The sequence below is a fragment of the Mus musculus genome, chromosome 5, assembly GCF_000001635.26.
Source record: "Mus musculus strain C57BL/6J chromosome 5, GRCm38.p6 C57BL/6J".
Lineage (NCBI taxonomy): Eukaryota > Metazoa > Chordata > Mammalia > Rodentia > Muridae > Mus > Mus musculus.
In genome coordinates this window covers 147,717,005-147,728,970 of record NC_000071.6, presented here as the reverse complement: position 1 = coordinate 147,728,970, position 11,966 = coordinate 147,717,005, and the positions used below count along the sequence as shown (strand labels likewise).

The 11,966-nt window shown below is 48.8% G+C and overlaps 1 protein-coding gene across 6 annotated transcripts in view; it reads left to right on the top strand.

Moving 5' to 3' along the window:
• The first annotated feature begins 2,532 nt into the window (after positions 1–2,532).
• Positions 2,533–11,966, top strand: part of Flt1 (FMS-like tyrosine kinase 1) — a 164,835-nt gene continuing 155,401 nt past the window's right edge. For 2 of the 6 annotated variants that reach the window (NM_010228.4, NM_001363135.1), the window contains exon 1: positions 2,960–3,300. In NM_010228.4, the coding sequence (NP_034358.2) occupies positions 3,237–3,300 (64 nt within the window). In that variant the 5' untranslated portion in view covers positions 2,960–3,236. Of the gene's footprint in view, positions 3,301–11,966 lie in introns of all 6 variants that reach the window. The other 4 variants (XM_006504801.4, XM_011241000.3, XM_006504802.4 and 1 more) reach the window with 4 other exon arrangements.

The following is an 11,966-nucleotide window of genomic DNA, read 5'->3' as shown; positions in this document are numbered from 1 at the left end:
CTGAGCCATCTCTCCAGCCCAAATAAGACTCCCTTGTTGTTCTAATGTGTTGATTCATTTCTGGTCAGTAAAACTGTAAGGTACCAACAGGTCTGGGGCACTCGCCAAGGAGCCTCAGTGTCCCAAGATGTCATAGGAGGCTTGTTTGCTTGTTTTTCTTCCAACAATGCATAAGGATTTGACAAGATCATCAGCTTCGTGTAAACAAGTTCTGTGTTGTGTGTCAACAAGGATTTTTCTTCAACAACCAAGCTTAATGTCACTCTGCTTCCTCTTCCCCCTTCTCCTCCTCCTCCTCTTCTTCCTCTTCCTCTTCCTCCTGTAGATCAGCTCTGGGTTCCCCTCCTGTCACTCTTATTGATGCTCCAACTTATTCAGTCTTGAATATTTAAGTCACTGGCTGGACAACAGTGTGTTCCTGAATGGGGGCAAGAGAGAAACTTCGAGAGAATGTGGCTGATAAGAGGAGAGAGTGTCTGGTTTTGCTAGGCAAGCAGGAGATGAAACGTTCTTTTGTACATGGGCAGGAAGCAAGCAGATAATCCACTGCAAATAGCCTTTCACACATACCTAGCGTGTTGAATTTGATCTTTCCCATCAATGGTATCTAGAAAACCTCTTTCATGACTGATTTGGTTCGAAGAGTCCTACTGTATGTAGCCCATTATTCAACTCTGTTACCACTTCTGGGGAAAGGGTCTTAGCCCTTTATTGTCCATATCAAAGTGAAGTTGAAATGTCCAATGAAACAGTTTGTATCATTTTAAAATTCTTAATAACAAAAATAACAATAACAACCAATGCAACCTACAAAAGAAATATTGGTGTGGAAGTTGTTGGCTGTAAATTAAAAGTCTGGGGCTTTTCAAAAGAGTTGGAGAAACGTATCGAAAGCCACAGCATATAAACCTTAGCTACTTCAATTACGAGGCCATTAATCTTAGATAATTGAGCGATATTTTAGCATTGTTAATGCACAGCTTAAGTTATAGATGGTTTTGGCTGTCGGTCAAATACCTGTCTGGCTTCATGATCCCATAAAGTCATTGTGGGATCATTTCTGGCAACAAACTCATAAGGATCTCCTTGAGTATTTAAAGACATCAAAATGCCTTTTGAAAACAACGCATTAAACTAAACCTTTGGGGACTGTACATGCAACACTTCCCCCAAGTTGGTAGTTCCCCTCGCTGGTCTTCCCCTACAATAAGCCATGCCCGTGTTTCTGTGCTCATGGTGGGCTTCATACCCCTCTAGAATCGTACACCTCCTTCACGTTGTGTGTCTTGGTTTCTGTCGGCCTGCTCAGCGCAGCACCTCCAGCCTCAGTGGCGATGGGTTTCCAATTGGCAAGCTCTCCCCAGCCCAAACACCTGCCATTGCTTAAAGGGGCTGAGCAGACCTCTTAAAAGATGCGTGGGCGTTAGGATAGCTCTTAGGGGAGACAGGGACAGTTTGACCGTGTGGGTGTGTCAAGACCGTCTGAGGCCGGAGATTCAGCTGGGAGAATTATAACTACCTAGTGCGGGCCATCCTGCATGATTCCTGATTGGAGAGCAATTTGAGGCGCCGGAGGCAGAGGGCAGGAATACTGACCCTAGTGGAAGCTTGTAGAGAAATCAGAATTGGCTGGGGAAGTCCGCAGGTGAGCTTAGGCTCACAGCGGTCTTTCCCTTCTGCTAGACCATGAAGGAGAAAAGGAATCTCACTTGCCCTGGCTCAGAGGCTCCCGGTGCCCTAGTAGAGCTGCGGGTGGTGGTGGCCCAGACTCTCTTAGGAATGAGGCAACTCAGGTTGCGCAACCTTCCCTACCGGAGGTTTAGTCTAGTCCTTCAGGAAAAGCCTCTGGTCCCATTTAGGAGCCATTTTATCACGGGTATCTGGCAGGTTCTATTGAGGCTATTTTTCAAACCTGCAGTATTTACAGGGACAAGACTGGGCTGCTCCGGGGAGGCCGGGACGACTTCAGCCTTCCAGTTAATGGATGCATAATTGAGGAACAACGTGGAATTAGTGTCATCGTAAATGATCTAGTGTCTCAAGTTAATTTCACCCGTTTTTTGTTCCAAGAACATTCGAGTCAGTCATCTTGGCTAGCCGGCTTCCACCAAAAAGATTTGTTTTCCATCCAGCGTTTCAGACCTAGAGTTCAAGTTCTTGGCCCTTACAAGTTGCAGGAGCGTGTCTCACGCCTTGGCTTTTTTTTTTTTTTTTTTTTTTTTTTTTAAGGTAACATGTTATTCCTTGTTTTGCTTCTAGGAAGCAGAGGGTTGAGGAAATGGCTTGGGCGGGTGCATTAATGCAGCCGAAAAAGACACAGACTCCCTCCCTTGGGACCCGCGCGGCCCCGCGCTCTTTCCGAAGGTGCCTGGCAAGGCGTCCGGTTCCCTCGGACGCTCCGGGTCCAAGTGCCTTAAGCGGAGGGTCTCTGGCGCCTTCCTTCGCTGTCTGGCAACAGTCTGGCGGGGTCAGGGACCGGCGGGACCGCTCGGGAGAGGGCTCGACTGCGCCTCGTTCCTCGGTGCCAGGGACACCGTCGCGGGAGGCGCGGCCAGCTTCCCTAGGATAAGACTTCCCGCCCCGGGGGCAGGGCGGTGCACTTAGACGGTCCCCTCCTCAGTTTCGGGCGGTCACCAGAGCTGAGTAAGCTCGGTGGAGGGAGCTGGGTAAGGATTTCCTGAGAGCGATGGGCAGGAGGGGCTGGGGCAGCAGAGCACAGAGCAAGGACCCTGAACCTGCGAACCTGTCCGGCGACCCGCGCGCCTAGCGCCACCGCACGCGCGCTCTGGCCCCCGGGCTACCCGCCCTCGCCGGCCCCCGCCCCTCCGGGAGGAAGAAGAGGGTAGGTGGGGAGGCGGATGAGGGGTGGGGGACCCCTTGACGTCACTGGAAGGAGGTGCCGGGGTAGGAAGTGGGCTGGGGAAAGGTTATAAATCGCCCCCGCCCTCGGCTGCACTTCAGCGAGGTCCTTGAGAGGCTCGGAGCGCGGTGGCGGACACTCCCGGGAGGTAGTGCTAGTGGTGGTGGCTGCTGCTCGGAGCGGGCTCCGGGACTCAAGCGCAGCGGCTAGCGGACGCGGGACGGCGAGGATCCCCCCACACCACCCCCCTCGGCTGCAGGCGCGGAGAAGGGCTCTCGCGGCGCCAAGCAGAAGCAGGAGGGGACCGGCTCGAGCGGCTGCGCCGTCGGCCTCGGAGAGCGCGGGCACCGGGCCAACAGGCCGCGTCTTGCTCACCATGGTCAGCTGCTGGGACACCGCGGTCTTGCCTTACGCGCTGCTCGGGTGTCTGCTTCTCACAGGTGAGGCGCGCCAGGGACCATGAGTTGGAGTTCGGCGGGGATGGGCAGCCACGGGGTGGTCCGGGGGAAGCGAGCTCCGGCGGGAGCCGGGGACACTTGTAGCAGCGGGTACGCCTCGGGACACACGTCTTCCCCTCCACCCCCCAAGTGGGCGCCGCTGGAAGTTGGCATCACCGCTTAGACTCTCCTTAGCTCCACGCTGGGGTCAGAGCCAGAGTGCCTGCCGGGTGTAGCCGGAGCCGCTAGTCCCCTACCGGGTTCCCGGGTAGGCGCTCACTCCTTAGACTCTGGGAGTGCAGATCACCACACGGGTGGACCTTTCAGCATCCAGAGCCTGCTCCTAGGCTGCAGCAGAGTCCTCAAGGGCTAGTTGGAGCAAGCTAGATGTCAGAGAGGCTGCCCGGGGCTGGACAGAGGTGGGGTCGTTAGCGATGAGCTCGCTCCACCAGAGCAAAGGAGGACGAAATTGGGAGGGGTCCCGTGCCCGCGGCGAGCAGATGGAGCCCAGAGAAGGGCCAGCTCTGACTCCCGTACCCGCTTGGGTCCGTCCGGAGGAAGCTGGGGAACGCACAGTCTGCAGGGTTTCTTCCCAGCAGTTCGCGGAGCGCCGTCTCCCGGGTGGGGCCTCCGCGGTGTGGGGCGGGTGTGCGGTCCAGGTCCTCGGAGTGAGTGAGTGACCCAAAGCGACCCGGCAGCAAGTTTTGGAATTTTAAGCCCTACCTTTAGGTTATGAATCTAGAAGAAAAAACAAAAAAACAAAACCACCTGACAATTTAGACTGAAAGCTGTGGTTTAAGTAGTAGGTGAAGTTTGCGACCTCCTAAATCAGCGTTCTCTAGGATATGAAAAGCGCGGGGCGGGGGGGGGGGGGCGACCGATCAGGGGCCGGCAGATTTTAGGAGCATTTAATGTGGAGACCGTCGTCATCCAAGGGTCAAAAAGCTGGAGGGACCTCGGGAACTCTAACTCCAGGTCTGCAGGCGGGAGGTCCCTTTGCGCAGAGACGCATACCAGAGCGTCTTTATTTAAACCAGCGTGGTTGGGAAAGAAGATAGAGACTAAAGAGTCAGGTAGAATAGTAGTGGCCCCAGAAAGAAAGGCAGCAAGGTTTTAAAAGACAGTAAAAATAAGCCTTTTGAAATGGGAAGACTGTACTTCGTTTCAAAGTAATGAACAGGGGTTTATAATTAAAACGGACTAAAATGGCAAAGCCAGAATCCGACGTGGCTGGTTAGGTTCTAAAATAATGATATTAAACGAGTTATTGTATTTTCTATTTCACAAATATTTTCGAAGAGCTGCTTATACGGAAATGCAACCGCTTAGAGAGTTTAAATACTGATTTATTATATAAAGACAAAACTAGCTTAAAAAATTACTGCAAACCCTTAAGTTACAGGGTGGGGGGAACAGGCGTTTTATTGGATTTTCTGCTTGACACATGTCTCTACTTTTTAATTTTAAAGCGTGGTTGGTTTTGGCTAAGCGTAATTTTATCTGTGTTTTCGAACAGTGGAGGCAGATTGAAGCAGTTCAGGGAAAGTGTACAAAGTCGCTTTGCGCCGCTAGCCAGGCGCTGAGCCCCATCAGGTGTTCTAGCCTCGATATTTATTAGTTACCAACGCCCTAACTACCATAATTACCGGTCCTCTCTGTAGCTATCGAGACCAGTGTCTCTATAAAAGTTCAGTCTCCTCTTCAAGGCTTAAGACAACACACTCTCGTTTAAGTCCACACCCTTGATTAGCTCCACACCAGTGTGCTCTCTTGCGCTGGCTCATCTCTCTCATCCCCTCTGTCTCTGTCTCTGTCCGGCTCTGTCTGTCTGTCTGTCTATCTGTCTGTCTGTCTTACGCGCCGCTCTCTCTCTTTTCCCTTCCCCCTCATTTCCTCCTTCCCTCTCTCCTTCTCCTGTTCTCCCTTACTTTTAAGCAGCTGACATTTAGAGTTTGGTAGAACTAATTAGAAATACTTAAATTGTGAGCTTGGGGTGTGTGTATTGTATTCCCAATAGTAACTCTGAGTTAAAATAAAAATTATGCAAATAGTAGCAGCCAGGTGTGAGTGCCCTGTCTGTATCCTGAGAACTCAAGGCCTAAGGCAGAAGGGTGGTGAGTTCTAACCAAGAGTGGACATTGGCTATGGAGCCAATTAAAGTCAGCCTGAACCACACAGGGAATCCCTTTCTCAAAAATAATAATTAATAATAATACCTATTCCCAAATTGGTTAGAATGCATTTTTTAATATATAGTTTTACATAGTGATTTCTAATTTTTTTCTCCAAGGCTTACACAGTTGTGCTTTTCCAAAAGTTGCATATTTTAAATGGTTATTATTTGGGACCCTTGTGGGTCCATGTTGTTTTCCAACTTATCAATCATCTTGCAGATAAACTGTGAACTAGGCTTTCTATTAAAAAAATTATTAGTGCAGCATTTTTTTTTCTGGTTGAAAAGTCTTTAATAGGCTATATAGTTTCTTTTTAAATGATCCCCAATTGGCATTTTTCTTTTAAAAATGGAGAAATTTTGTTTTTTTGTTTGTCTGTTTGTTTGTTTTCTCTATGCAAGAGTTTCTTTGTGTACCCCGGGCTGTCCTGGAACTTACTCTGTAGACCAGATTGGCCTCTGCCTTCTTAGTGCTGGGATTAAAAGTGTGGGCTGCCACCACCTGGCCTAAAACTATGGTTGACTTCCGAAGGCTCCTTTTCAACTATAACATTCAGTGAAGGAATTCCACAAAGCAAACAGATGGGGTCCTTCCGGTTTCCCGGCTCCCTGCCATTCTTCTGCATGTTAATGGGTGCTAAGCCCTTTGACACCCTAGCTGATGAGCTAGGCTGCTGCTGCCATCGGGGTCACACCTCATCTTTCTCTCTGGTAGAATGTACTAGACCAACCAATTAACTGAGTCTTTAGTGGGCTTCCTTTTGCATTGCAGGGGGTGCAGGGGTGGTCTGATGGAGGATGTGTCCCAGATGCCTCAGCCACTACATCACTATCTTGGGTCTTTTTTTTTTTTTTTTTTTCCCTAGCAGAATGTGTAACTATGACAGAGGCTAAATCACATTACCTATACTGAGGACATCTGTCTCTTTAACCTCCCACCCCTTATTTCTTTCTTTAAAAAATTAATCTTTTTAATTTCTTTTTTTTTTAAACAGCTATGTTCTAAAACTGTTCCAGATTACAACAAGGCTAGTAAACCTCTTATTTAATAATTAAACCTATTTTTTTGTGACTTCTAAAAGACCAACCAAGTCATTACTTTTTTTTCCTCTCCGAAACTATGGGGACAATTTCTGAATCCTTGAATGTGTATAATATAGAACTTGAAGTGATATGTATACCCCGCTCCCCCCCCCCCAAAAAAGAAAAAGGCTTTATAGTGACACTTGCCCCCCTTCCCTTCAGAAAAGTGGTTCTGTGGAGGGAAACTATGTGGCTGATCTCTACCCTGGCTTTTGCGGTAAAGCTAAGAGAATACAAAGTAACAGGACAGGCAGGGGTTTTGATTGTGTGTGCAGGTGAGCCTCGGGATAAAAAGGGAGTTCGAGGAGCTGGGAACTAGTGAGCAGGGTTTGGCTCAGCACACACTAGGTGCTGTGTGGTTGGCGGCACACACTAGGTGCTATACTGTCATCGCAGGCTGAGAACCATTTTTCAATGTCCTTGATAGTGTGTAGAGAGGAAGAGGACATTTGAAGATCACAGCGGGCTCTATTTTAAGTAAAAATATATTATACCACGAGCAGCTGAAAGCATTTAAAAACAAAACAAAACAAAACCGTATTGTGTTGGATTTAGCTTAACAGAGCAGAGCGGCTCGTGAGGAAAGATGTGGCCCCTGCCAGACACTTTCCAGGACTGCCGTGGAGGCCGAATCCTGCGGTTCCTGGGATGCTGCACCCTGATGATTAAATGGCTGGACTTTGTTCCAGACCGAAGGAAGGGAAGGAAATGGGAGGAATGGAGTATTTGAGGGAACTGGAGAGAGAAGCCTCAGACTTAGCATGCAGCACTGTCGGGGGTGTGTGTGGGTGTTCATTAAGGAAATGGTTCTACTCCGTCTGCTGAAGATAGTGAGCGAGGTTTCCTGCATTGTTGCTGGCCGGATGTGTGTGTGTGTGTGGGGGGATGTCAAGAATTTCTGGGCATTTCCCATCTGCCTTTGCAAACCTGGATGCTTGAAGACCATTTCTGATTCCTGCCTCTGTCTTCCATGCCAGGCTCCTTGGGAGGGAGACTCCTCGATCTTGGCTCTCACACACACACATTTGTTGTAAGAGTTCCATGGGGGCTCAGGTTTGAAAGTGGAGAGAGCAGTTTTGGGATATTTTCTCAGGCCCCGCGTTGGCCAGTGGCAGACCCAGGATGATCCCCCCTGAAGGTCAATCAGAAGTCCACATTTCTGCCGCATCTGTGCATTTCCTCCACGCGGACAAAGTGGGGAGGGAGATGCAGATATTCATTGACTGAGCACTTCCATCCATCTTTCCTGAACCATGATATCTACTCACTTTTATAGTAGTAGTAGTAGTAGTAGTAGTAGTAGTAGTAGTAGTAGTATTTTGTGGTGCTGGGGATCAAATCTAGCACCTTTCAGTAGCTCAGCAAAGGCTCTCCCATCGAGCTGCCTTCCCAACATCACCTTAACTATGAGATTTCTTCCACTAAAGCTCATTGGAGAAGGCATTACATTCAGAACCTCCATGCCCCATGGTACACATCTCTGCTCTCAGCACTCGGAAGGTAGAGGCAGGCTGATCTCTGTGAGTTCAAGGCCAGCCTGGTTTACAGAGTGAGTTCCAAGACAGCCAGACCTATACAGAAAGACCCTGTCTTATAAACACAACACAACAAAAAGACAAAAAGCAAAAAATCCAAAAACAAACAAACTTAGAAAGTATAGCTGCTTAGTAGCCCATGAACATATTTATAAGATTTTCCTCTGTGAGCCCTTGGTTTAATACTCTCTGTGCTGGTTTAATCTGTCATTTGGTCCCTCGACCTTCTGTTCCACTTATGCCAACTCTGCCCCTCCTTCTTAGGGCTGGGCCACCTCTGAGATCATTGGCCCCCTTCTCAATTCCCCCCTCCCTACCAGGGAAACCCAGGGCAGCAGGGCAGCTCCTCCTGGTAGCACTAGACAGAGTGGGGGCTTCACCTTGCCACTGCCACCGTCCTGGGACCCAAGTATGCAGCCTCCTGTGGTTGCTGTCACCTGCACCATTTGTATGTTAGCTGCCTGTATGTGTCCTTCCTCTTTGGGGAAGAGCCTGTTTCTAAGTTCTTCAGAAATGTTGCTGGGGAGGATAAGTGAGTAGGGTCACCACACAGCCCTCTCAAGGACACCTCTTAGAGTAAGGTATGCTTTATTTAATTCCTGTTTGTTCATGTGTTCTTGCCTGCCCGCGGGGCCTCTGGGATTACTTAATGAGATTGTTCCCAATAGCTGTATGCGTGTGGGACATCACACCTTACTCCATAAGCATGTGGTTTTCTCAGTTAACAATTAAAAGAAAATTAAGGGCTAGAGAGATGACTCAGTTGAGTCAACAATGACTGAGAGCAGTTGTTCCCCCCGGAGACCAGAGTTCAGTTCCAGTACCCATGTTGGGCACCTTTTCGGCTCCTGAAGGTCAAATTCTTTCTTCTAGTCTTCTGAAAGTATCCCCACACAGGGCTAGCATGCAGACACAAGCACACCATTTTTTTAAAAAAGACTTTTTTACTTACTTAATGTATATGAGTGTTCTGTCTTCACTCGCACCAGAAAAGGGAATCAGACCTCATTACAGATGGTCAGGAACCACCATCTGGGTGCTCCCAGGGGCAGGTGAACTCAGGACCTGTGGAAGAGCAGCCAGTGCTCTGGACCACTGAGCCATCTCTCCAGCCTCACACATCAAGTTTTTAGATTAAAACCTTAAACGTAAGGAAAGAACCGGTCAATAGCTGAAAATAAAACTACAATCTCTGAACTTATTTCTTTGCTTATTACATTTAGATATTTACTTTTATTTCATGTGCACTGGTGTTTTACCTGTGTGTATGTCTGTGTGAGAGTGTCAGAGACCCTGAAATGGGAGTTACAGAGGGTTGTGAGCCACTGGGTAGGTGTTGGGAATTGAACCTGGGTCCTCTGGAAGAACAGCTAGTGCTCTTAACCTCTGAACCATCTCTCTAGCCTCTATCACTGAATTTTTAAAAAAATAGATCTGTATCTCTGATCTGAGCTCAAGTTGGTCCCTGTCTTTACTGTACCCCAACCCTGTACATGCTCACAACACACTCCAGCACTCTTCTTAATAGCCAACAGTTTAAGTGTATGTATGCATGCATTCTCGAACACACAGGCGCACGCACACACACACACAGGCACACGTGCACGCACACACACACACACACACGCACACACAGGCGCACACATACACACACACACGCACACACAGGCGCACAAACACACACACACACTCGCTCACAGTATATAAGAACTGGTCATTTGCAAAATCCCCAGGTGCTTTTTATTGCCACATTCAAAATGGAGAAATATGGATTTAGTGAAGGATTTGTGGTCATCTCCAATACCAGGGTCCGGTTCTCTGCCCTTACACTCTAGTGATGGCCTTTGGCTGTGCGGTTAAGACACAAAGGCCAGGCTAGCCACAAGCCTTTCCTGGCTCCCCCTTAAGTCTGATGGCCAGTGGGACTCCTGCATCCTATTCCTATTCTCTACACAGACTCAGGCTTAACCCAGCCCTCCAGTCAAAGCAGATAGATGTCATCCTAAGGAAGCCATAACTAATCAAATGACTGATGTCTTAGAAAACATGGATTTGGTGGAGAATGGTAAGAACAGCATTAACTAGCCAAGCTTTAACAAGAAATGAAGCTCTGCGAGGCATTCGCTTCCAAATGCTGGAATGAACACCAGCGGTGTTCGATACCATTTTCCAGAATGTTTGGTTACAAAGCAGCGGTATCACTGCCTGGTTCTGTGACTGCCAGACCCCCCTGTTCTCCCTCTGGCTGGGAGGCTGGTGTGTTTTGTGTCTGTGCTCTGCCTGGCCTTGCTGTGGCGCCGTTCTGGCCAACACTTTAGAGTCTGTTCACAGATATTCACACTGCTCCCAGGCACAGGTCAGCAGGTCTGTCCTTCCATTGCATGGGTGGGGTCTACATGGGATTTCCTTTCAAGCCACAGACCCACCCATGTAGTCTACAGAGGCAACGCTCTAACAATTACCATATTCTTTTGTTGAAAGAGGCCTCAAGTGAACCTGGTTTGACCAAAAATCCTTGGCTCTCATTATACGCAAATATAAAATCAATCACTCAAGTTCGAGACAACTTCCAGAAAAACCCTGATGAGGGCTTAACCCGCCAAAGGATTGCTAGAGAATCTTTGTAACTGCACAGCCCTGGTCCTCAGCCTGGGTTGTCTGTTAGTCAACTTGAGGAGCGATAAGAATCCGCTTACTGTCTCAGCACCCCTACCTAGTTTGCTCCATGGTTTTGGTGAGACCCGAGAATTGATTTTAAATTACAAGAGGATTCCAATAGCCAGTTGAGATAACCACAAGCAACATTAGGGCTAGAGAGATGGCTCAGCGGTTTAGAGCACTTTAATTAAAGTCCTCGGGGTTGTGCAGGAGAGCGCTTTGCTGCCTGAGCCATCTCCTCCACCCTGACTGTTTGCTTTTCTAACAAGTTCTGGGTGAGGCTGATATACCTGGCCTCCTTGGGGACCTAGGCCTCCCTAGGGCTCATTATCGGGGCCTGGGCACGTGGGAGGCAACTCCCCAGTGATAATCTGGAACAGACACTAAATAGATCATGTCTAGATTGGGGGACTGGGGGTAGGAAACAGTTTCATAGGATTCCCACCGGAAAGAGTATGCATCGGTGGATTTTGACAGAGGAAATACCTAGACACTAAGGGCAAAGCCACAGGGTGTGTCCAGCCAATGTGACTAAAGACAAATTGTTGCCTTTTAAGAGCTGGGGTGCTCTGATGGTTGGATGGCAGGAGCTAGAAGCAAGAAGTGAATGCTAATTTAGACAACACAGCCAACAGCGTTTCCCAAACCCATCTTCTTTCCCGTGGCATTCAGCCCCCCTTTTCCTAACTCATCACTGGTCTTGGACAAATTATAAGCCTGCCCAGGATACCTGGGATTACATCGGTCTAATCCCATGTGGTTCCAGTGGGCCCTGCAAGATGCTCTCTGAAGACTCACTGATGGTTTGTTTTAGTATGGAGACTCCCCGACTCTGTCTCCCTGGCTAGGGTCAGTGCCCTTGACTTGGGTGACTGACTTCTGGACCTGCTAGAGAAAAATGCTGATACACGATGGTTGGATCTGCATTGTCCAAAGCCACTGCGTTGTGGGAACGTGAGGCTCGAATTCTCCTTGCTAGACATCAGATCCCAAGCAGCGCCCCTTTCCTCGAGAACACTAGGGATTCTAATCGGTGTTCGATGTGATCACGAGTGGTGCCGTTATCTTCAGACACAGAGTGCCCAGCCCCTTGTTTCTGCAGGTTGGAGGCCAATAGTTGTATCTTCCATCTATGGAAGCATGGCCAGCGGTCCCCACACTTGGTGGCCCATGTCAGTTGCGTACATCTCAGTGTGCTGCAGGTTAGACTTCTGGGCCCT